The 24,854-nt window shown below is 39.0% G+C and overlaps 1 protein-coding gene and 1 long non-coding RNA gene across 2 annotated transcripts in view; one reads left to right on the top strand and one right to left on the bottom strand.

Moving 5' to 3' along the window:
• Window positions 1-17,100, bottom strand: part of LOC146481868 (uncharacterized) — a 31,202-nt gene extending 14,102 nt beyond the window's left edge. Inside the window, exons 1-12 of the mRNA XM_085107574.1 lie at window positions 16,779-17,100; window positions 16,223-16,372; window positions 14,581-14,703; window positions 13,746-13,868; window positions 12,749-12,871; window positions 10,413-10,535; window positions 8,339-8,492; window positions 7,345-7,415; window positions 5,297-5,419; window positions 4,262-4,390; window positions 3,477-3,719; window positions 2,918-3,213 (exon numbers count right to left, since the gene is read on the bottom strand). Coding sequence (XP_084963700.1) covers window positions 2,918-3,213; window positions 3,477-3,719; window positions 4,262-4,390; window positions 5,297-5,419; window positions 7,345-7,415; window positions 8,339-8,492; window positions 10,413-10,535; window positions 12,749-12,871; window positions 13,746-13,868; window positions 14,581-14,703; window positions 16,223-16,372; window positions 16,779-17,100 — 1,980 coding nt within the window. The remainder of the gene's footprint in view (window positions 1-2,917; window positions 3,214-3,476; window positions 3,720-4,261; window positions 4,391-5,296; window positions 5,420-7,344; window positions 7,416-8,338; window positions 8,493-10,412; window positions 10,536-12,748; window positions 12,872-13,745; window positions 13,869-14,580; window positions 14,704-16,222; window positions 16,373-16,778) is intronic.
• The window catches only part of LOC146481867 (uncharacterized), an 86,059-nt gene that overhangs the window by 57,132 nt on the left and 4,073 nt on the right, over window positions 1-24,854 (top strand). The window lies entirely within an intron of this gene.

The following is a 24,854-nucleotide window of genomic DNA, read 5'->3' as shown; positions in this document are numbered from 1 at the left end:
GTTTAATCCGGAATAGTAATCAAAAGTCACAGGTTCGACTCCGGTTGGGAGAACTCGGAATATGTTTTGTGGATTATACTTGTGTCACCAACTGAAATTTATCTTTTACAAAAAAGAAATCGGTTTGAACTAAACTTTGGTCTTTGTAGCGCGCGATTTCTCAATAGATATTTATGTAAAAGGCCCATGGTGAAAAGCACTTTGTAAACTAGCTTGTTCAGACTGCATTGGGAAAAGAATACTCTATTTTTTTAACGTTTTCAGAAGCTTATGGACTTAACTTCTGGCTCAGCCCACAAGCTTTCAAAAACCAAAAAGAACTTCACCTCGCGCTAATTCAATGACTCACCATTAACCAACTCACCATATAACTCACAATGTACCTCGCGCGAATTCAACAACAAACATACATGTATTATTGGCGGCCGCGAGTCACAAATATGTGACTACTAACTCTAAAGCTAATCGAAGAAGCAGAACTTTTTAGCAAGCTTATGGACTTCACCTCTGGCTCAACTCATAAGCTTCCAAAAATTAAAAAGAACTTGACCAATACGGACCTCGCTCTAATTCAATAACAAACATACATGTATTATTGGCGGCCGCGTGTCACACAAATAATGATAAAAAGATTGAGTGTTTCACTCAGTTTTATTACAGCAGTTAACTGTCATATAGTTGACATCAAAGCAAATACGAATGTATAAATGATGTGTAACTGTTTCTCTTTACTGGTTAACTGATTGTTTTACATATGTGTTCTATTGCAATAAATATCTTAAGACCACTGAACAGTTTTCAATTGAGTGCCCTAAAGCCAAAACCGTAATTACTCTGGCCAATCATAACAGATGTAGATAGAACAATGAATCAATCAGAACTCGAAGCAAAAACATGTAACCGGTGCCAAGCGCGGGAAAATGCGCGCGAAAAAGTGGCGCGAGTTTTGTCGACCAATCACAGCGTAGTTAACCAAACGCGAAATTACTTTCGACACTCAAATGAAAACCACTCTATGATGTAACACTTATGGTGTGTCTAGAAGGACGTTTTACAAAAGGCTTGTAATACTACCACCAAATTCTCGTCACCTATCTGCTATAAGATATTTTGATAATGAAAGAAGCAATTACACACTGATCTTTGGCATAAATCTATGAGCTCCTCTAGTTGATGATCTTCCTTCTTGTCCTACATACTAACAATGAATTTGCTTTGTAAGGAGAAATTACATGTCGATTGCTTACAGGAGCTCCTTCTATAGCTACACAAAATCCCTTGGTTGATTATTTTCTTTATTCTCATTACCTCTATGCTTAACAGCCTATTTACACTGTAAAGAGAAATTACATGTTGGTCAATCTTGAATATGAGAGTTCTACCCTTGTCATAGAGGGCATGATGCCCAGTCTATTATATGCTAATGTATGCCTTGTATACGAAAGCTACTATGCTATACCATATCTGGTTGAGAAACTCAGAATGATCAACTTATATCTATACAGACTACAATAATTGTGATCTGTATAGATCATATCATAAGTTGACCATTCTGCTACATATGCTATCCATATGTGCCATCTTTACAAGCTATAGTAGTAATAAAAATGACCCTTCTTTTGAGCAGTCAAACTTGTGGATTTCATGCACTAACTCACAAGTTAGATCATTACATTGAGCCGAAGTTTAGCTCTGGGCCCAGTTGTTAAAAAATCCCCGATCAAAATGTAACCGAGGTTTGTACGCTCGTTAAAAAAGTTGATCTTTAACTGAAGGTAAAAAAAACTGAGTCTAAAGGAGTCTGAGTTTAAACTGAAGAGCAAAAATGTTTTGGGAAAATGCTTATTGATTAGTAATTAAGCTTTAAGGCTATAATCAAACTTCCCGTTAACACAGATTAGTTTAATCGGGCTTTGAACAACTGGGCCCTGGTTTTCAAAAGCTAAACTTTGAATCGATAAGCTTCGTAATATACAATAATATTTACAATTATGTCTTTTGAATCAGGCCGACTTTCACTGCCGCCCCGGCTTCACCAACAGAAAAAGAAATTGGCTGACAAATTTTAGCGTGGTCCATGCAGCAGCCAAAAGAGTTTCCGTCTTCAATAATTTGTCATTGTCATTGTCATTGTCATGCGCGGAGCTACTGGAGCAGAGGTTCAGTTTTTAGGGACTTGAAACCCCCACTTAAACAATGGCTTTTTGATCGACCATTAATGTGGTCTTTTCAAGAATCTCTCTCTTCCATTTCTTACTAATGGAAAGTCTATATTGATAACTCATCCACCAGCGAATCTCTAATCTGCTGAAAAACGTATTTGCATGTGCTAATTGTATACTGTCCGCATCAAACTTTCGTGTATATGACGGCGCCTTCCCGATTACGCTTACACAGTACTTCACCCTAATTTCTTCTAATGGTGGCTAATCCAAAGTAGGAAGGTAGAACTATTCATGCTATTCTATACATAATACCACAAAATAGCAGCTAAAAAGCGGAACTAAACAACAACGCCACCTCCTCTCTTCGCCTCACTCCCACCACCCACAAAAAACCGCGCTACGCAAGCAGCGTTCACGAAAGAAAATAAGACCAGAAAATGTCCAAACTTGCACGGCTTACAACGTAAGCCAAGAAACTAAGAAAAAACAACTAATTTTTCTTAACTGTACCGTGGGGCATTTGAAAAGCTCGTTTGTACTCTGCCGTGTATGGCGCATTTACCTACTTTACAAAAAAAAAATCTTTTTGCCCGGAGGGGAGGTTTGGATTTGCCAGGAATGACTAATGAATTTGAAACTGAAAAACGGGAAAGAGATCTCCTAACCTTGTCAAAGCTGCTTCAAATTGGAATTATGTTAATGTGAGCGCTGCCTGAACTACCAAAAAAGGCGTTTTGATCTTTTCATGTTACCTCATAAAACACTTCAATATCACTCAGAGTAAAAGAGTAGCTTCCAGCAAACCACGTACATGAACCTCCTGACGAATATCCTGAGGGAAGGGCATAGGAGGTGCCACAAGAGGTGTACCCACTGTTACCAGCTGTGAAGATGTCGTACCCGCCACCAAAGATCGGGCCATAACTGCTACCATCGTATGTGGCGTGACCATGATATCCTGACTTGAGCCTAAGCTTAAGAGGTTGGTACCCGTAGGTGTTATACAGCGAGTAGAGAAATGCTGTACTGGAACTTCTGTAACTTGAAACTGGGAGAAAGATAAACACGTTTTACACTGACATGGTATAACTAAAAAAGAATCGAAAAAAAATGGATAACTAAAAGAAGTTATAACACGACGAGTTTGTGCATGAGCACGAACCCCTACTAATTACCGTAAAAAACAAATTTGTACCGTCTAACTGCTCATTCACCGAAGGTAGTTGACTATCCCTGCATACCACAGGTTAATAAACCGCCGCCCAGAGCTTCTACATGTTATATCCCTATGACCAGAACGATAATACTTACCACTATTCCAAGACGCATCTGTATATCCACCAAATATGTAACTGCCGACTTTGATGACAGTAACAGTAGGTCCCTTTCCATCACAGTAGCTATGGAATGTCGAGGACGCCCAGCCATGCGCAGAAGCCCGCCAACATAACACAAACCTACTACGGACTGAACTCTGAAGTACTGGGTTCAAATATGAAATCAACTGGTCCACATACGAGCTGCTGAGAATACTTGATCTATAGTTGAGGCCACCTAAACGAAAGAAAAATTTTTAAGGAGCACTCTTGTCTCTAGCCGGGAATTGATGATGATGGATTCGAAATTGTCGTTCAACGCCCTCTAATTTCAAAATAAGAACATTATTATCCTGTAGCTATACATATTTGACCCTGGAGGTTTTGTTGCGGGCATGAAAACAGGTAGTGGTGATTTACGACCTTCAGGTAGGTGGGTGGCCCACTCTCAAACGCTGACTTCCTTCTCTTTGTGAAACGAAAGTATATCGGCGCCTCGACTCTACGGACCTCGGTTTGGTGTAAAAATAAGATGTGAAGGAAGGGGGGGGGGGGGGGGTTGGGGAGAGGAACCTTCCTTTGATCCAGCACCGTAAGGGTTAGACGATTTGGACGAAACGCCTGTTTTTGCGGAGAGACAATATCTAGTAGATTGCGGATTCGGGAGCATTTAACATGTCCTGATGATATGCCTTTCTGGAAATTGGCCAATGACATGTTATTTGTACTATTTGCTTTACTGCAGCCGATTACCGCAATTAACTGGAAAACTCAACTCACGTTTATATACGCAGTAGTGTCCGTTTCCATGATAGTTTGACTGACAGGCACAGCTGTAAGACCCCACGGTGTTTGTGCAAACGGCGTTCGCGTGACAATTGTGCGAGCCACTTGTACATTCATTGATATCTGTAAAGTTTGTTACATTGAAACAAAACTGCTCAATTTCATGTTTGAATGTTTATCACATCATAACACAACTCATTATCTGATACCAGTACAAGACACTGCACCGAAACGCATGCGCTACAGGCCTTCCACGCATGCACTTAGCCCATTACCCTTAAATATCCTAATGTGAATAATTGTACAGCTGCCTCATTACGCAATTGCATAAATGCATATTTGTTAACTTGGTTCAGGCAGCAGTGATACAATTTTTCCTTAGGGGACCCTCGTTTTCAGTTTCACTGTAGTTATCTGTAAATACTGTTATTAATATTGTGTGATTGCAAAAATGCGCATTTTCGTATCAATTGCACAACAACATTGTTTCCTCAAATCGTCTTAAGATATATTCATTAGATTAGAAGAGTTTTGAATTGATCATGAGCGTCGAAAGTTATTTCGCTTTTGTTATGGTTTTGCTATACGGAGATCTTTGATTGGTTGACAAAACTCGCGCTACTTTGTCAACAAATGAGAAGCAAAACCAACATTAACCAATCGCGACTTGCCCGTACTCGTTTTACCGTGTTTAACACCATTAAAGTTACATGCATTTACTTTGAGTTCCAATTGGTTTATTGTATTTTTTTATTTAAACATATTTTATTGTCAAAGTTTGCCCTAAGAGAAAAAAAAACTCATCGAGAAAGCTCGCTAACGCCTGTAGTGATTGGCTAGCGTAATTACTTCACGACACTCAATGAAAAAAAAATGCTCTATTATACCATTTCTGATCGTCATCATCATCATCATCATCATCATCATCATCATCATCATTATTTATACATGTACAAGAAGTCGTACCATTACATCAAATGGTATCCTATGACCTGTTACCACAAGCAAAAGAACTCTTCTATTTCTTACCGCTGCAAGTTTTTCCATTTCCAGTAAAACCGGGCTTGCACATACAAACATAGGAACCGATATTGTTAACACAATTGGCTTTGGCGTGACAAACCGCAGGAGAAGCGCTACATTCATCAATGTCTGAGGAAACACAATAGTAACAGAAACTGAGTTAGTCTTTAGGTTCTTACACAAGAAACAAAGAAACAAATTTGCTAGGCTTTTTGAAACCGTATATGCTGACAGAAAATATCACGATTTCAGTTGGTGAACCTGTTACATGTGTTTTCTTTTCTCTTATAGTCTGTTTACAGGATTTCGTTGTTTTAACCTCATAAAAGAATGAAAGTAACTTTCTCTTGATGATTAAGACACAGTCTATTATTAGTAGTAATAAATGAGCGACGATCGCAGTTAAGTACGGAAATCAGTAACTGCGATTTTCTTATTTATAATAATTTTATCCACAGTTCAAGTATATGAACTGCATACACTCCGCTTCCATCCCGCTTCATTTCAACAGGTATGATAGGAATTCACAAAATGACCAGCTCCCAGTTGGCTTGATAGCTCAGTTGGTAGAGATGATGTATCGTTATCACAGAGGCCATGGGTTCGAATTTCTTTCAACCCTGAAGTTTAAGAAGTTGTCGTATTTGAGTTGCTTAAGTTGGGTATACAACTTCGATGGCCTTTCACCTCTCAATTCTTTCATTCACAGTTCAACTTGTATATGACTTTCATAGCCATGGAAGCCTATTGCTCAGATTGCTCAGCTCACATAAATGCATTATTTTTTAGTTCCGTTCTCATTGTCCGCCCACTTTCGAGAATGGAAACGATTGAAAGCGAGGTTTCCTGAGTGGAATTTACTGAAAATGCATTCATTTGCACCAAGAAAACAACTTTTAAAATGCCGTTATTTGAAGCATGGTTAATGTAAAGGCTAAAGAATTTTACTTCTCTTGTTTCCCGACCGCTGGTTAAGGGGTGACTTTTCGTTTTTCGATTTATTACAAAAAATAGCTGACACGTTGCCTTGAATTAATAACCACTCTAGAATGAGAATGATGATTATTCTAGAAAGTGACGCAGGCATACTCGGAAAAAAGAAATCCGAGTGCTCCTATCAGGAGTCGAACCTAAGACCTTCCGATTACTAGTTCGGATGCTCTACCACTGAGCTCCAACAGACTCGTGGGAGCTAAGGCCATTAAACTAGTTCTCATTCATTCACCAGGCTGGAAATATACCATCACATTTCTTTCATATACCACACGTTGGAAATTCAAATCCTAGCAGTATGCAGGATGTTTGTCCCATGAACCTAGTTTAATGGCCTTAGCTCCCACGAGTCTCTTGTAGCTCAGTGGTAGAGCATCCGAACTAGTAATCGGAAGACTTTAGGTTCGACTCCTGATAGGAGCACTCGGATGTCTTTTTTCCGAGTATGCCTGCGTCACTTTCTAGAATAATCATCATTCTCATTCATTCACCAGGCTGGAAGTATACCATCAGATTTCTTTCATACACTCTAGAATCGTTTTCGATTAATTGTCTTCGCACCGTTAACAGCAAATGTAAACAGCACAATGAACCAATCAGAATTCGAACCAAATGATACATCTATCCGCGTAAAGCGCGGGAAAACGAGTGCGAGCAGGTCACAATTTGTTTGGTTCTGCTTCTCGTTGGTTGAAAAAGTGGCGCGAACTTTGCCAACCGATCAAAAGCGCAGTAAAACAAAAGCAAACGCGAAATTACTTTGGAAACTCAATTTGAAAGCTGCTCTAACAGCATCGTAATGCACCAAATTTAATCCAGCCTAACACAAATTTACGGTGGCCCACAAGTGTCACGGCACATACACCAAGTCACGGCACAACCACGCCAACTCACGGCACAACTGCGCCAACTCACGGCACAACCACGCCAACTTACGGCACAACCGCGCCAACTCACGGCACAACCACGCCAACTCACGGCACAACCGCGCCAACTCACGGCACAACCGCGCCAACTCACGGCCAACCGCGCCAACTCACGGCACAACCACGCCAACTCACGGCACAACCGCGAGAGTCTTAACACGGTGGAAGTGAAATGCCACGGCGGAACTTTACTTGTTTCCACGATGCTGTTCACAGCGATATCATAATTTCATGACTTTCATCTACAAAATTCAGCCGACTGAAACCTTTCAATACGCGCATTTTTCCTCTAGCCACCCATTAGGAGTCAAAAAAGGATTTGTCAAGGGCGAAGCCCTAAGGCTCCTACGAACAAAACTCCTTAAAAACAACATTTGAGGATAATATTAAAAAATTTAAATCACGACACCTTGCCAGAGGCTGCCCAAATAATCTGATTGAAAAAATTTTATCAGATGTCAAATTTACAGACAGGTCATCGGCATTGAAGCAAAAAGACAACACCCCCAAACAAATATTGCCTTTCGTAACAAACTATCAACGATCAGTACCCAACCTCAAACATGTTTTAATGGAAAAATGGCACTTTATACAAAACCAGCCTTTCCTACGAGAAATCTTCAAAGAGCCACCACTAGTTTCCTTTAAAAAAGGAAAATCTCTAAATGGCATGCTTCTCAGAGCAAAAATATAAAGCTAGAGGCTACACTTCAAAAATGTTTCCATTGTTAGAAGTCGTGCAGGCCTGTCACCCCTTGCTATCTCCTACGAATTTTTTCGTACTCAAAACCTCTGAAGAAATAATAACGAATAAGACCTTCTTCGTCGTCTTCTTCGAAGATCTCATCTCCTAAATCGTCTCCCATTTTAAACTGACTGTCTCTGCCGTTTCTTTTCACTCCCGCCGTGGCATTTCACTTCCGCCGTGTTTCACATTCTCGCGGTTGTGCCGTGAGTTCGCGTGTTTTTGCCGTGAGTTCGCGTGGTGTGCCGTGAGTTGGCGCGGTTGTGCCGTGAGTTGGCGTGGTTGTGCCTTGAGCCGGATGTGGTTGTGCCGTGACACTTGTGGGCCACCCTGCAAATTAAAGTTGATAATGTTTAGTCCGGATGGAAGCAACCTAACAGTTACCACAAAGGAAAAGAAATCATCCATTTCTCACCGCTACAAGTTTTTCCATTTCCAGTAAAACCGGGTTTGCAAGTGCAAACATAGGAGCCAACGTTGTTACTACAGCTGGCTTTGGCGTGACAAACTGAAGGAGAAGCGCTACATTCATCAATGTCTGAGGAGACACAATAGAAGCAGAAACTGAGTTAGTCTTTAGGTTCCTTCACAATAAACAAAGAAACAAATTTGCTAGGCTTTTTTGAAACTGTATGCTGACAGAAAACACATGACGATATTAGGGAACTTGTTACATGTGTTTTCTTTTCTCTTATAGTTTGTTTACAGGATTTCGTTCATTTAACCTGATAGAAGAATAAAAGTAACTTTCTCTTGTTGATTAAGACACAGTCCATTATAAGTAGTAATAAATGAGCGACGATCGCAGTTAAGTACGGAAATCAGTAACTGCGATTGTCTCATTTATTAATTATTTTATCCACAGTTCAAATATATGAACTGCATACACTCCACTTCCATCCGGCTTTATTTCAAGAACTATGATAGGAATTCACAAAATGACCAGCTCCCAGTTGGCTTGATAGCTCAGTTGGTAGAGATGATGTATCGTTATCACAGAGGTCATGGGTTCGAATCCTTTTCAACCATGAAGTTTAAAAGGTTGTCGTATTTTAAACTTCGATGGTCATTCACTTCACAATTCTTTCATTCACAGTTCAACTTGCATATGACTTTCATGGTCACGGAAGCCTATTTGCCCAGCTCACGTAAATGCATTATTTTTTTGTTCTGTTTTCATTGTCCGCCCAATTTGGAGAATGGAAGCGATTTAAACCGAGGTTTCCTGAGTGGAATTTACTGAAAATGCATTCATTTGCGATAACAAAACAACTTTCAAAATGCTGTTATTTGAAGCACGGTTAATGTAAAGGCTAAAGAATTTTACTTCTCTTGTTTCCCGACCGCTGGTCAAGGGGAACGAAGACTTTGGGTACGAGATTGGCATCGACACTTGCATCCTTTTCTTGTTACGTGGACTACTTGACAACGATGATTGGTTTCGTCAAGGCCTGCTAAACGTCATTAAAATGGCTGTGCAATGCAAGGTATTAGGCTATCCAGCGGATAAAATGTACTTCAAGCAATACATTTTATCAGCTGGATAAAGTTATCCACTCTTTGAACATCTGGGGACTAGCCGATAAATCGGTGGTACGTGCATACATTTTGTCCTCTTATTGACCAAGACTGTTCTACTAGTAAAATTGGCTTTGACAGTTACTGTGCACTGAAAAGAAACTGGCTCTACGTGGAAACAGATGGGAAAAAAAGAAACTTGGAAATAGCGTAGTACTTTTAGCAAAAATTCCGCGTAAGTTTTCACATTCGGTTGCGATCGCGATTTTTAACTTGCTTCAGGAATTCACATAGCTTAGAATGGTGCAAACAATACATGAGAGGGAAGAAAAATGCGAGGCAACGAGTCTCCACGTTTTTCAAGTTACAATTCATCAAGTCCTTTCTGATCACCCATAGCCAGATACTTTTTAAAAGCTTCAGTTCTCTAGCATACTAACTTTTAAGAAAAGTGGTTTATTATTTTTAGGTTTTCACTAATGTAAGCGTGACTTTTCGTTTTTCGATTTATTACAAAAAATAGCTGACACGTTCCCTTGAATTAAAGACAACTCTAGTATATGGTTTTTGATTAATTGTCTTCACACTAATCACAGCAAATGTAAACAGCACAATGAACCAATCAGAATTCGAACCGACTGATATATCTATCCGCGATAAGCGCCGGAAAACGAGTGCGAGCAGGTCACAATTTGTTTGGTTTTGCTTCTCATTGGTTGAAAAAGTGGCACGAATTTTGCCAACCAATCAAAATGCGCAGTAAAACAAAACAAAAGCAAACGCGAAATTACTTTCGAAACTCAATTTGAAAGCTGCTCTGACAGCATCTTAATGCACCAAATTTAATCCAACCTAACACAAATTAAAGTAGACAATGTTCAGTCCGGAGGGAAGCAACCTAACAATTACCACAAAGGAAAAGAAATCATCTATTCCTTACCGCTGCAAGTTTTTCCATTTCCATTAAAACCGGGTTTGCAAGTACAAACATAGGAGCCAACGTTGTTACTACAGCTGGCTTTGGCGTGACAAACTGCAGGAGAAGCGCTACATTCATTTATGTCTGAGGAAATACAATAGTAACAGAAACTGAGTTAGTCTTTAGGTTCCTACACAAGAAACAAAGAAACAAATTCGCTAGGCTTTTTTTAAACTATATGCTGACAGAAAACACATGACGATTTTGGAGACCTGTTACATGTGGTTTCTTTTCTCTTATAGTCTGTTTATAGGATTTCGTTCTTTAAACCTCATAGAAGAATGAACGTAACTTTCTCTTGTTTATTAAGATACAGTCCATTATTAGTAGTAATTAATTTGAGCGATGATCGCAGTTAAGTACGGAAATCAGTAACTGCGATTGTCTCATTTATTAATTCTTTTATCCACAGATCAAATATATGAACTGCATACACTTCACTTCCATCCCGCTTTATTTCAACAGGTATGATAGGAATTCACAAAATGACCAGCTCCCAGTTGGCCTGATAGCTCAGTTGGTAGAGATGATGTATCGTTATCACAGAGGTCATGCGTTCGAATCCTTTTCAACCCTGAAGTTTAGGAGGTTGTCGTATTTTAAACTTCAATGGTCATTCACTTCCCAATTCTTTCATTCACAGTTCAACTTGTATGTGACTTTTATGGTCACAGAAGCCTATTGCTCAGTCCACATTAATGCATTGTGTTTTAGTAAAGTAAAGTAAGTAAGTAAAACCTTTTATTAAAGTGTCAATGTATTTAGCCTAGGTACACTAATTGGGGACACTAATAAAATATAGTACTAGTAAAAGTTAGATATTTACAAGAAAGTGATTAAAATTAACGAATATGGGAGATCCTGTGTAGCTTATGTCGCTTATGTGCAAGATAAAATTAAAATTTAAAAAGTAAAATGATTCTATTGACTACAAACATTACAGTAATTAAAATTAAAATTTAGCTCCGGTTTCATTGTCTGCCCAATTTCGAGAATGGAAACGATTGAAAGCAAATTCTCCTGAGTGGAATTTACTTAAAATGCATTCATTTACAATACGAAAACTACTTTTAAAATGCCGTTATTTAAAGCATGGTTAATGTAAAGACTGAAAATTTTTACTTCTCTTGTTTCCCGACCGCTGGTCAAGGGGAACGAAGACTTTGAAGTTTGGGTACGAGATTGGCATCGACACTTGCATCCTTTTCTTGTTATGTGAATTACTTGACAACGATGATTCGTTTCGTCAAGACCTGCTGAACGTGATCAAAATGGCTGTGCGATGCAAGGTATTACGCTATCCAGTGGATAAAATGTACTTCAACCAATACATTTCATCCGCTGGATAAAGTTATCCACTCTTTGAACATCTGGGGACTAGCCGATAAATCGGTGGTACGTGTAAATTAGTCTTAAGACAACATTTTGTCCTCTTATTGACTAAGACTGTCTTACTAGTAAAATTGGCTTTGACGTTTACTGTGCACTGAAAAAAAAAACTGCCTCTGCGTGGAAACAGGTTAATCTCTTTAAATTTGAATAGAAGGAAAAGAAATTTGGAAATAGCTTGGTACTTTTTATCAAAAATTCCGCGTAAGTTTTCACATTCGGCCACGATCGCGATTTTTAACTTGTTTCAGGAATTGGCATAGCTTAGAATGGTGCAAACAATAGATGAGAGGGAAGAAAATTGCCAGGCAACGAGTCTCCACGTTTTTCAAGTTACAATCCATCGAGTCCTTCCTGGTCACCCATAGCCGGACACTTTTTAATAGCTCCAATGCACTAGCATACTAACTTTTAAGAAAAGTGGTTTATTATTTTTAGGTTTCCATTGGTGTAAGCGTAACTTTTCGTTTTTCGATGTATTATAAAAAATAACTGACACGTTCCCTTGAATTAAAAACCATTCTGGTATATGGTTTTCGATTAATTGTCTTAACACCAATCACAGCAAATGTAAACAGCACAATGAACCAATCAAAATTTGAACCAACGGATACATCTATCCGCATAAAGCGCGGGAAAACGAGTGCGAGCAGGTCACAATTTGTTTGGTTTTGCTTCTCGTTGGTTGAAAAAGTGGCGCAAATTTTGCCAACCAATCAAAAAGGGCAGTAAAACAAAACAAAAGCAAACGCGAAACTACTTTCAAAACCCAATTTGAAAGCTGCTCTAACAGCATCTTAATGCACCAAATTTAATCCAATCTAAGACAAATTAAAGTAGACAATGTTTAGTCCGTATGGAAACAACCTAACAGTTCCCACAAGGAAAAGAAATCATCTATTCTTTACCACTGCAAGTTTTTCCATTTCCAGTAAAACCGGGTTTGCACGTACAAACATAGGAACCGATATTGTTAGCACAGTTGGCGTTGGCGTGACAAACTGCAGGAGAGGCGCTACATTCATCAATGTCTGAGGAAATACAATAGTAACAGAAACTGAGTTAGTCTTAAGGTTCCTACCCAATAAGCAAAGAAACCATTTTGCTAGGCTTTTTTTTTAAACTATGTGCTGACAGAAAACATCACGATTTGAGTTGGAGAACCTGTTAACATGTGTTTTCTTTTCTCTTATAGTCTGTTTAAAGGATTTCGTTCTTTTAACCTCATAGAAGAATGAAAGTAACTTTCTCTTGTTGATTAAGACACAGTCCATTATTATTAGTATTAAATGAGCGACGATGGCAGTTAAGTACGGATATCAGTAACTGCGATTGTCTTATTTATTAATTGTTTTATCCACAGTTCAAATATATGAACTGCATACACTCCACTTCCATCCCGCTTCATTTCAACAGGTATGATAGGAATTCACAAAATGGCCAGCTCCCAGTTGGCTTGAGAGCTTAGTTGGTAGAGATGATGTATCGTTATCACAGAGGTCATGGGTTCGAATCCTTTTCAATCATGAAGTTTAAGAGGTTGTCGTATTTTAGTTGCTTAAGTTTGGTATACACTTTCGGTGGTCATTCACTTCCCAATTCTTTCATTCACAGTTCAACTTGTATATGACTTTCATAGTCATAGTCACTTTCATAGTCACAAAAACTGCTCTATTATTCAATTTTTTATGAAATGTTTGCATCGAGTTTACTACGACGAAGAGAAGACAACGTTTCACTGAGTTCGCATAGAAGAAGCCAAACATCGTCATCGTCATCATCATCATCATCATCATCATCATCATCATCATCATTATTTATACATGTACGCGAAGTCGTACCATTACATCAAATGATTATCCTATGAGCTGTTACCACAAGCAAAAGAACTCTTCCATTTCTTACCGCTGCAAGTTTTTCCATTTCCAGTAAAACCGGGCTTGCACGTACAAGCATAGGAACCGATATTGTTAACACAATTGGCTTTGGCGTGACAAACTGCAGGAGAAGCGCTACATTCATCAATGTCTGAGGAAACACAATAGTAACATAAACTGGTTAGTGTTTAGGCTCCTACACAATCAACAAAGAAACTGATTTGCTAGGCTTTTTTGAAACTATGTGCTGACAAAAAACATCACGATGTTTTCTTTTCTCTTATAGTCTATTTACAGGATTTCGGTCTTTTAACCTCGTAGAAGAATGAGAGTAACTTTCTCTTGTTGATTAAGATACAGTCCATTATGAAATCGTCCATTATTAGTAGCAATAAATAAGCGATGAGCTAGGTTTGAAGATTTAGGAACTTCTCTGAGCGTTTTTTATGAGCTTTATAAGGTTTTCGAAAACGAGGAGCTATGGGTAAACATATCAGCTGGCATGTTTTTTTGGTTACATTGGGATTATCATCACCTACGTTCAACGGTACTTTCTGTGCCTCACGCTACACGCTTCACGTCCGGCTTCCTGCGTTTGGTCCTCGCTTCATTCGCGAATTCTTTTTTTTATTTATTTGGACTCACTCTACCTGCCCAACAGCCCAGCTATCTTATACAGATATATTCATTAGATTAGAACAGTTTTAAATTGATCTTGAGTGTCGAAAGTGATTTCGCCTTTGTTATGGTTAAGCATCATCGTCATTATTTATACATGTACGCGAAGTCGTACCATTACATCAAATGATTTATCCTATGAGCTGTTACCACTGCACAAGCAAAAGAACTCTTCCATTTCTTACCGCTGCAAGTTTTTCCATTTCCAGTAAAACCGGGTTTGCACGTACAAACATAGGAACCGATCTTGTTAGCACAATTGGCTTTGGCGTGACAAAGTGCAGGAGAAACGCTACATTCATCAATGTCTGAGGAGACACAACAGAAGGAGAAACTGAGTTAGTCTTTAGGTTTCTACACAATAAGCAACTGAAGAAACAAAGAAACAAATTTGCTAGGCTTTTTTGAAGCTTTATGCTGACAGAAAACACAGGACGATTTTGAGGAAAAAACTTGTCACATGTGTTTTCTTTTCTCTTATAGTCTGTTTACAGGATTTCGCTCTTTTAACCTCATAGAAGAATGAAAGTTAAGGCTGGTTTCCATATGATCGCGGATCGCAGATCGCAGATCGCGGATCGCAATAAGGTCTGCGATCGTCTGCGATCATATGGAAACCAGCCTTTAGAAAGAACATGGTTCTATCTTCTGTGATCGTCTGCGATCACGATCGCAGTATCGCAGACGATCGTAGAAGTAGTTTCCATATGATCGCAGACGATCGCAGACCTTATTGCGATCTGCGATCTGCGATCCGCGATCATATGGAAACCAGCCTTAACTTTCTCTTGTTGATTAAGACACAGTCCATTGTTAGTAGTAATAAATGAGCGACGATCGCAGTTAAGTACAGAAATCAGTAACTGCGATTGTCTCATTTATTAATTCTTTTATCCACATTTTAAATATATGAACTGCATACACTTCACTTCCATCCCGCTTTATTTCAACAGGTATGATAGGAATTCACAAAATGACCAGCTTCCAGTTGGCTTGATAGCTTGGTTGGTAGAGATGGTTTATCGTTATCACAGAGGCCATGGGCTCGAATCCCTTTTAACCCTGAAGTTTAAGAGGTTGTCGTATTTTAATTGCTTAAGTTTGGTATACAACTTCGATGGTCATTCACTTCCCAATTCTTTCAGTCACAGGTCAAGTTGTATATGACTTTCATAGTCACAGAAGCCTATTGCTCAGCTCACATAAATGCCTTATTTTTTTGTTTCGTTTTCATTGTCCGCCCAATTTCGAGAATGGAAAACGATTGGTTAATGTAAAGGCTGAAGAATTTTACTTCTCTTGTTTCCCGACCGCTGGTGAAGGGGAACGAAGATTCTTGGTACGAGATTGGCATCGATACTTGCATCCTTTTTTTGTTAAGTGGACTACTAACGATCATTCGCTCAGTCAAGGCCTTCTGTACGTGATCAAAATGGCTGTGCGACGCAATTTTGAATCCGAAGGGAAGATTTCATCACTTCGTTTTTATTGGCTTTACATAAGGTACGTAAAAAGAGGGCGGCTTTTACCACAATACCTTCCGAGCCGATCACAGCTGATAGGCTGCTTCCTGTACCAACAGCTAATGAGCTCTTATAGTGTTTTCGTACGCTAAGAATTATGGGTTAAAATATCAGCCGCCATGTTTTTTGATACAGCGGATTATCATCACCTACGTTCAACTTTCTATGCCTCAGGCTACACGCTTAACGTCTGGCTCTCTGCGTTTTGATCCTCGCTTCATTTCTGCATTCTTTGCACTCATTCTACCCGCGCAACAGCCCAGCTACCTTATACAATCAAATCTGTGACCAGTCTTTTACACACCTTCGGTTGCCATGTTACAGTCAGCGAGGACACTCGTTCCTGGTATGATAGTGTAGAACCAGTATTTGCCACTGACAGCTTGCCCTCCTTCATTCGCTTTTATTTCTTTGCAAGACTTGGCCGGCAGCTTAGAGATGGAGCCGAGAGGAACTGTGAAGGTGAAGCCATTTAACAAAGTTAGCTCATTCTGAGTAGCAATATACTTAGCTGTGGTGCTGTTTATTACGCTGTACAAGGTGGTTCTAACTTTTGAGTCTGTGGATGAAATGCTAAAGTGTGACCGTTCAAATGAAAGCTTCTGAGCAGTACTTTCCTGAGGTGCTGTTTATTATGCTGTACAAGCTAAGGTGGTTCTAACTTTTAAGGCAATGGATGAAATCCCGAATTGTAACCATTTAAATGATAGCTACTGATCAGTACTTTCCTGTGGAGCTGTTTGTCATGTGTTTGTTATGCTGTATAAGGTGGCTCGAATATCTCAGTCTGTGGATGAAATCGCGGTTATTATTAAAAGAAAAAAGAAAAAAAAACATCTAAACATCACTTTAACTCATACCTCTCCTGACATCGAGCTTGACATAATATCGATCAGAGTCCTTAACCAAATTCTCTGGACTCGCTTCCTTCGTGCGGTTGTTCCATTCACACACACTCTCTGAGACCACGAAGTTAAAACTTTGACAGACGTCTTCTTCTCTGCATACGAACAGACATTCAGCATGGCCAGATGGTGCATAGCGCTTGTTATAAATGTGTCCCTGTAGCTTCATGCCGGAGATTGGCAGCTGACGGGGTCCATTGCACTGCTCAGCAGTTGAGGCTTTGTGAACCAGGCCAGTTAGAAAGATTGCGAGGATAATTGATGTAAACGCGGCCATTTTACATGACTCGTCGGCAAAAAGGAAAACCTACAATCGAAACATCAAAGGTGATATTTATTTGTATCACAAATTTCCTCAAATTTGCTATTGTCTTATTCAGTATGGATTATGAAATCCGCCCTCTTGTTGTCACCGTTTCGTCGATTGATCGATAAATGAAAGGTCTGGAAACAAGATACACCATTGCGCGCAATGAACTAACAGCCATTATTAAAAACTGCATCATTGTATAATGCAATTCGAGGGATTTGATTGGCTTAGCGGCCATGGTATATGAGCAATTATACCATGGCCGAGAAATGGCGACCATTAAATTGCCTTCTGGTCGTTCTTGCACTGCGAAATCAGTAAGATCTAGCAATATTTCTCGGTTGTTTTTAATAAAACAATTATTCCACTTGCGCTTGTTGGATATGAGATGATTATAGCCAACGAGGCGCGTAGCGCCGAGTTGGCTATCTATCATCTCATATCCAACGCGCGCTCGTGGAATAATTGTTAATTATCCAGAGCGTAGATAGAATAGCCATTCTCTCCTGCGCCTGTTATTATCCTTCATCGCTTTTGCAACGCGCGTACAACATTAGTGACACACATTAGTGACCTTTAGATTTTAGTACAAGAACAAGTTTTTCCAATAAGAGTGGGCTTGCGCGTGGACCAAGTGTCATTTTTTTTAGCGGGAAAACAAGATAACCGTCGACATTTCAGGTGTCGTAACGGGGACAGCAAGGGAGCTTGGGATGGGTTATCACGCTTTACGCGCGCTGAATCACTCAGCACGATTTCCTCTTTGGCCAGCTGCCATGAGATTCTTGAAGTGGTGCAAATACTCACGGTTCGTGCATTTCGAAGTCACGCGTAATACTGCGTGGTGTGGCAGTATAGGACGACACTCGTTTGACTCAGGGTTTAAATCGCTCGCGTGACTTGCGGTTTTTCTGCGGTTAAGACACTCGCACGAAATCCAAACGAACCGAAAACGAAAACTAATGCCTTATGTTTTCCCGTGTATATCACGAGGATACTGATTGTAGCCTAAATCCATCAATCCTATCGTTGAAAATCCGGCACCTCGCATGATTGTGTAAATTTTTACATGTTAAAATTTCTACGTTTTTCATTCATGTTGTTTGGTAGCTTTGTTATTTCTTAACGATATAAAAAGCTCAACTTTTTGTGCTTATTTTCTTTTTTAAACTAATAAGACGTAAATGGTGATTCAACCCATGCGCTTTGTTTTCTTGTTTTGAGCTACAAATAGTTAATAATTAAACGTTGCTAAATTAAACCCGGCAGTAGGAATCCATTCACTCGCAGCATGCAAAGAAATCCGGTTTCTTTTTTTGGCTAGATTGCGGGAGGGTCGAAAATGACTCTAGAGTAGTAACTTACTACTTAAGATTAAACAGCGTCCTATCCAAGATAAACAGCTTTCTGTTCAAAGCGATACATTAAACATAGCTACTAGTAAAGAAAACTCTAGGTGGAAAAGATAACTATATTCACAGTATGTCTAACGAAAGAGTCGTGTTAGAGAGTCTTGGTACGGCTTCTTGTTCTGCGAGTTGTTGACCAACGACTTTGAGCTGTACGATACTATTGCAGAACTGATGATTCAGGCGAGAAACGAGTTTCTGTTTTATATATATAGGGAAGTTCGTCTTAAAATAAATTGCGAGATTTCCTTTTTATATTAGTAAAGCACGCGTATCACTTCTCCACTTCCACTTCCCGTAACTGGGTAACTTTGTTTAACTTCCTTTAAGTGGACTTGTGGTTTTTGAAAATTAATTATTAACCACCCTAAATTATATCGCCTCTTCAATTTGAGGGTTTTAAAGAGTGCAAAGTCATATTAGCTGCAACTGGAAGAAAAAAGTGTTTCTTGGGTTGAGCATCTGAGGCCTTTGCTGTGAAAAATTCCCCTGTTTAAATAGAATTTTTCAAAGCCTTGACTCTTAATTACACTAGATACAACTATTACGGTATGTGGTTGAAAATACAATGAAAACGTGCCACATTTCAGTATGGTTGACAGTTAATGTTTCCTTGTGGAATTAAAATATAGTGTTTCTAAACTCCGCAATTTTTTACTGGTGCACCAAAAACGCCGTGGAAAAATTAATTGCCGAAGGAACTAAAAAATGCGACTGGAAAATGCAACAGAACTGGCGTAATGTTCAAGTTTTTACTGATTTCAGTTCTTTACGAAAGGAGTTCAAAATAAATTCAAAGAAGACTTATAAGGTTAACGAGGATCAAAACCCTAATATATTATCAATTTTTCCGAATCACAAGCGAATTTAAAAGGTTAATAAAAAATACTTATCTTTTTTAAGTTACTGTCGGATTTTATTGAAAAAGTCGTAAAAACCTGCGGATTTCTTAGCGATTTCTATTAGCGGACGTGACAAACTCAGTATTCTAATTAAAACCAACTTTATTGCAAGACCGTCTTGCAGCTTAATTGAACTGCCCTATGTTGTCTTGATCAAAAATTCAAGAAATGTCTTGAGCAGGAAAAGTAGATGTTTATCTCAATTTCCCAGCGAAAGTTGTATAATACTTTGAAGCATTAGTATAGTGGCTATATATACTAATAGCAAAGGTTGTTGAACAAATGTGTCGCTTTGCATCGCAAAGACTGCAAAGAGATGGCTGTTGTTCTTGTCGGAACTGGGAAAAGGAAGGTTTGGTTTCGGCCGGAGAACGAAGACGTCCCGAAACATTTTCGTGCTGCAACACTGATTGCAACTCGTAATGTTCCAACAATTGGCGTTATGTAATCGTTGCGTGCACAACTTTGCATGCCTTTCATGGTTAGACAAATTGCGCACTAAGTTGCTTCACTTGAATAAACAAGTGGCTCATTCGAAGAAAATACACTCTTATAAGACAGGCGGCAATTAAGTTTTACTTTGGTGCCAAAAACCACCCTTGATTTCTGGCAAAGCGATGCTGCACGCTTGTGAAAATTCTGAACTCGGTTCACATCCATTTTTTCACCTGGCCACTTGCTCCGGGACCCCGGCCTGTATATTGCACAAGCGAGAGAAAAAACACATGAAGCTGCAAGGCATGGAAGGTTTTGAGGGACAATTTCTCTCCAACTTCCAACGCATCTCGCAAAGTTGCGAAAAGTAGAGGAATTTGTCTACTTTTTCTGCAACCTGTAACGCAATTTTTCGTTACGAAGACTTCAAGAGGGGAAGTCATACGCGCAGTTTCGTTCTTAACTTGTTCCTCGATGGCGTTGCTATAATTTTCAGGAAAAACAGCCAGACTTATAACAGAACTTTTAAGGAGAACTGTCAGCAGTGCAGCGATGTGAATAATCGCCCCACACTTGCACTGCGGCTCGGATTTGAATCCCGTATTTGTTTTTTGTGGAGAGATGATGTTGTTGCTTTCTTCCTTGCTGCGAAGGTTGTTCTCTAGATTTCTTCTCTAGAGTTCTCCCTCCACAAAAACAATTACTGTCAATACCCTCATGAAAACACCTGGGATATGCTTTTTTCTAGGCCTCTGAAGTTCATAAAGTACAGTCACACCAAAAAAATCTACCCTAGATTTTACAAAGACACTGGCACAATATTTTCGTCAAGATGGCTAAAATGTAGAAGAATAGGACGTTTTTCCTCACCTTTTCAAAAATGGACCTGATGCACTTGCAAGTCAAAGACAAAGTGTTATGTTAACTAAAACGGCGGAACACTTTTAAAGAGTCGTGCGGGTGGCTGACATTGATATGAAGGTGTTAATTACCCAGTTGACAGGTGAAATACAGCTTCCAATATCAGAATGCAAATAGCAAGGGTGTCAGCCTGACACAGCAAGATTATAGAAAGTCATTTATAATGAGAAGAGCAATGATCTTTTCTTTTTCTCTAACAACGATTTAGACCAAATGATGTTGTTCATGGTTACGAGTTCAGCTTATTTTCTCAGTGTAAAGTAGGTAATGACGAGTTAACCACGCCAAAGATGATGATCATAATAATAATAATAATAATGATAATAATAATAATAATAATAATAATAATAATAATAATAATAATAATAACAATAAATTATGGGAAGTGCAGCAAATATCCCCATATGTCAACTATTCAGCTGGTCGAGACTGTTATCGGACACTTGATGTAATCGCATTGAAGCGTCCAACGAGTTTGCCCTTCTAATCCTAACCTATCTGAGGTGGAGGCAACATTGCGCATAGACAGGAAGGCCCGTAACACTGTCGCGGAGAATGGAGGCAACAACAACAGCAACAGCAAATTTTATTGTTATACCACATTGGAATACAAAAGAAATAAATGTAAACACTGGTTATGCAAGGTATAATGCCACCTAGAAAATAACTAACAAGCTAATCTAGCAAGGAGGGATAACAATAACTATGTATAAATGTCAAAACGTAGTCGTAATAGGGAGGCGCATGTATAAAAATAATAATAAAGCACACACAAAATACTTTGAATAAGTAAGGATTTGGTAAAACATTTGACAATAAAAATCTGCGATAAAATATTGCAAAACATAGCACGACGTTTCGACGTTTCCAGAACGTCATTACGGAGCTTAAGCAACTACGAGGGCGACGGCAACGACAACGCCGGAAAACAATAGGTTTAATGAGCAGAAACAATCGCTTGTCACGTGCGTTTACATTTTGGTACATTTCTTTGCCGTCCTCTGCAAAACAACACCGTGAAATGACGACCACATTTATGGTTTTGTGGAGAACGTGAGCATACGACGGTGAATCTTTTGTTTTCTTTCTTAACTTGTACGCCATTTCTACCAATTTGGTTCCTGGATAGTTCCCCGTTTTTGTAAAAGTTGAGCGAGTTGAAATAATCGCGAACTAGCACAAATGAAATACAGATATATTTTCGGGTGACGTTTTCGTTGCCGTTGCCGTCGTCGTTGCTTAAGCTCCCTATTATCAAGTATATACGACGCGCCATTTGTACTATTTGTTTCAACGCATTGCTGATCATCGATACTCTGCCATTGGTCGCCATCTGAGAGATGCCCAGGGAACACTGGCCTACTCAATGAGAGCCAATTTAGAATGCTCAAAAAGTGTAGCACTAAATGGGATTGTCTTGTTTATGAAATGTTATACATAAGAACAATAAGACCCAATTTAAACACCCAGGGCGACTCCATTAGAGCCAAACTCTTTGTTTAACTTTCAATTTATTCATCTCATCACTATAAATACTCGATTTCATTATCTTATTTTCACTTGATAATGACGTTCTGGAAACGTCGAAACGCCGTGCTATGTTTTACAATATTTTATCGCAGATTTTAATTGTCAAATGTGTTACAAAATACTTTCTAAGTAAAATGGTAAGGGAAAAAGGAGGAAATGTTGAAATATTTAATATGAAGTAGTAATAGCCTTTTTAAAGGAATTGTATCGGGTACTAAGGCTCTTTAAGGATTCTTCAATATTGCAAGCACTCCAGTAGCTCGACAACTATCCTGTACCTTTCAAGGAAGGACGAAAGGCGCGGAATGAAATCTGTTGAACAAGAATACAAGCTAACTAAAATTAAAGCAGTCGTCAAAATGTATCAGAATCCAGATCCTACTATGAAGTTGGTGCTTGATTTTGAGGAGAGATCAGCTTCCCAGGGAAACCAGTCTCTAATTTTAGAAGCTTATAAAATGGCGGGAGAACTTGGGATCGAGATACAGTCAGCCTCTCATCCGCGACACCGATGGACAAGAACTTCCTCCAGACAAGTTCAAAGGCCAACTAAAGAAGTCTACGAAAGAGCAATTATGTGAGACTATCAGGGGACAGGAGTGACAGGGCAAATTCTAAGCGTATTATGTTGGATGACGAGGAGATTAGTACAAAGGAGTGGTTTAAGTGACTCAAGAACTGGGCGGAGTGTCCCACTCATACAATTGCTGGAATCTCTGAGCTGCATGTGCAATTACTGCGAGGTGGAAATATGGTCGTTCGCTTGTTTCCTGGCTAGTAAAAGCGCTAGGAAGGGTATTTTTTTTTAATTGTTATGTTCACTAAGGAGACTATTTTGTATGAAATCAAAACCTTTTCCTGCATGTTACGTTACCCCACAGTTTTTTTTTGCTAAAATGACTGGAAAATAACATGGAAAAAATGTTCGACTCTTGTTAGAAAGAACTCGGATTCAGTTGTTGAATTTTTTTCCAATATGCCTGTGTCTGCAACTTTCACATTGAGTCACCAGGCTAAAAATACACCATCACATTTCGTACTGCACATACTCGGCTACACATCGACACCCAAGTCTTAGCAGTATGCAGGATGTTTGTTTCATGCACGAATCTAGTTTAATCCGGAATAGGAATCAAAGGTCATACGTTCGACTCCGGTTGGGAGAACTCAGAATTTGTTTTGTGGATTATACTTGTGTCACCAACCGAAATTTATCTTTTACAAAAAAGAAATCGGTTTGAACTTAACTTTGGTCTTTGTAGCGCGCGCGATTTCTCAATAGATACTTATGTAAAAGGCCCATGGTGAAAAGCACTTTGTAAACTAGCTTGTTCAGACTGCATTGGGTAAAGAATACTCTATTTTTTTTAACGTTTTCGCAAGCTTATTAACTTCCGGCTTCTGGCTCAGCCCACAAGCTTTCAAAAACCAAAAAGAACTTCACCTCGGGCTAATTTAATGACTCACCATTAACCAACTCACCATAACTCACGATTCACCTCGCGCTAATTCAATAACAAACATACATGTATTATTCGCGGCCGCGTGTCACACAAATAATGATAAAAAGATTGAGTGTTTCACTCAGTTTTATTACAGCAGTTAACTGTCATGTAGTTGACATCAAAGTAAATACGATATATAAATCATGTATAACTGTTTCTCCTTACCGGTTAACTGATTGTTTTACAGATGCGTTCTATTGTAATAAATATCTTAAAACCACTGAACAGTTTTTAATTGAGTGCCCTAAAGCCAAAACCGTAATCACTCTGGCCAATCATAACAGATGTAGACAGAACAATGAACCAATCAGAACTCGAAGCAAAAACATGTAACCGGTGCCAAGCGCGGGAAAATGCGCGCGAAAAAGTGGCGCGGGTTTTTTCGACCAATCACAGCGTAGTAAAGCAAACGCGAAATTACTTTCGACACTCAAATGAAAACCACTCTATGATGTAACACATATGGTGTGTCTAGAAGGACGTTTTACAAAAGGCTTGTATTACCACCACCATATTCTCATCACCTTTCTGCTTGAAGATATATTGATAATGAAAGAAGAAATTACACACTGATCTTTAGCATACATCTATGAGCTCCTCTAGCTGATGACTTTCCTTCTTCTCCTACACACTAACAATAAATTTGCTTTGTAAGGAGAAATTACATGTCGATTGCTAACAGGAGCTCCTTCTATAGCTACACAAAATCCCTTGGCTGATTATTTTCTTTATTCTTATTACCTATATGCTTAACAGCCTATTTACACTGTAAAGAGAATTTACATGTTAGTCACTCTTCAAAATGACAGCTAGACCCATCTCACATAGGATTGGCATGGTGCCCAGTCTATTATATGCTTATGTTTGCTATGTATACGACGAACATCGAGCGCTAAGCTACCAAGTTTTGCCATGTATTATTAATTTTTTATTTCTAGTTAGTAACTTTATAGTTTGATATTTCTTGTTAAGGGCTTTAGAGCCTTGTAGACCTTGTACAGAGCGCTATATAAATGGTG

The sequence above is a fragment of the Pavona decussata genome, unplaced genomic scaffold, assembly GCF_977016875.1.
Source record: "Pavona decussata unplaced genomic scaffold, jaPavDecu1.1 SCAFFOLD_48, whole genome shotgun sequence".
NCBI classification, from domain to species: Eukaryota; Metazoa; Cnidaria; class Anthozoa; order Scleractinia; family Agariciidae; genus Pavona; species Pavona decussata.
The sequence above is the reverse complement of the archived record's forward strand: the minus strand, read 5'-3'. Positions and strand labels throughout refer to the sequence as shown.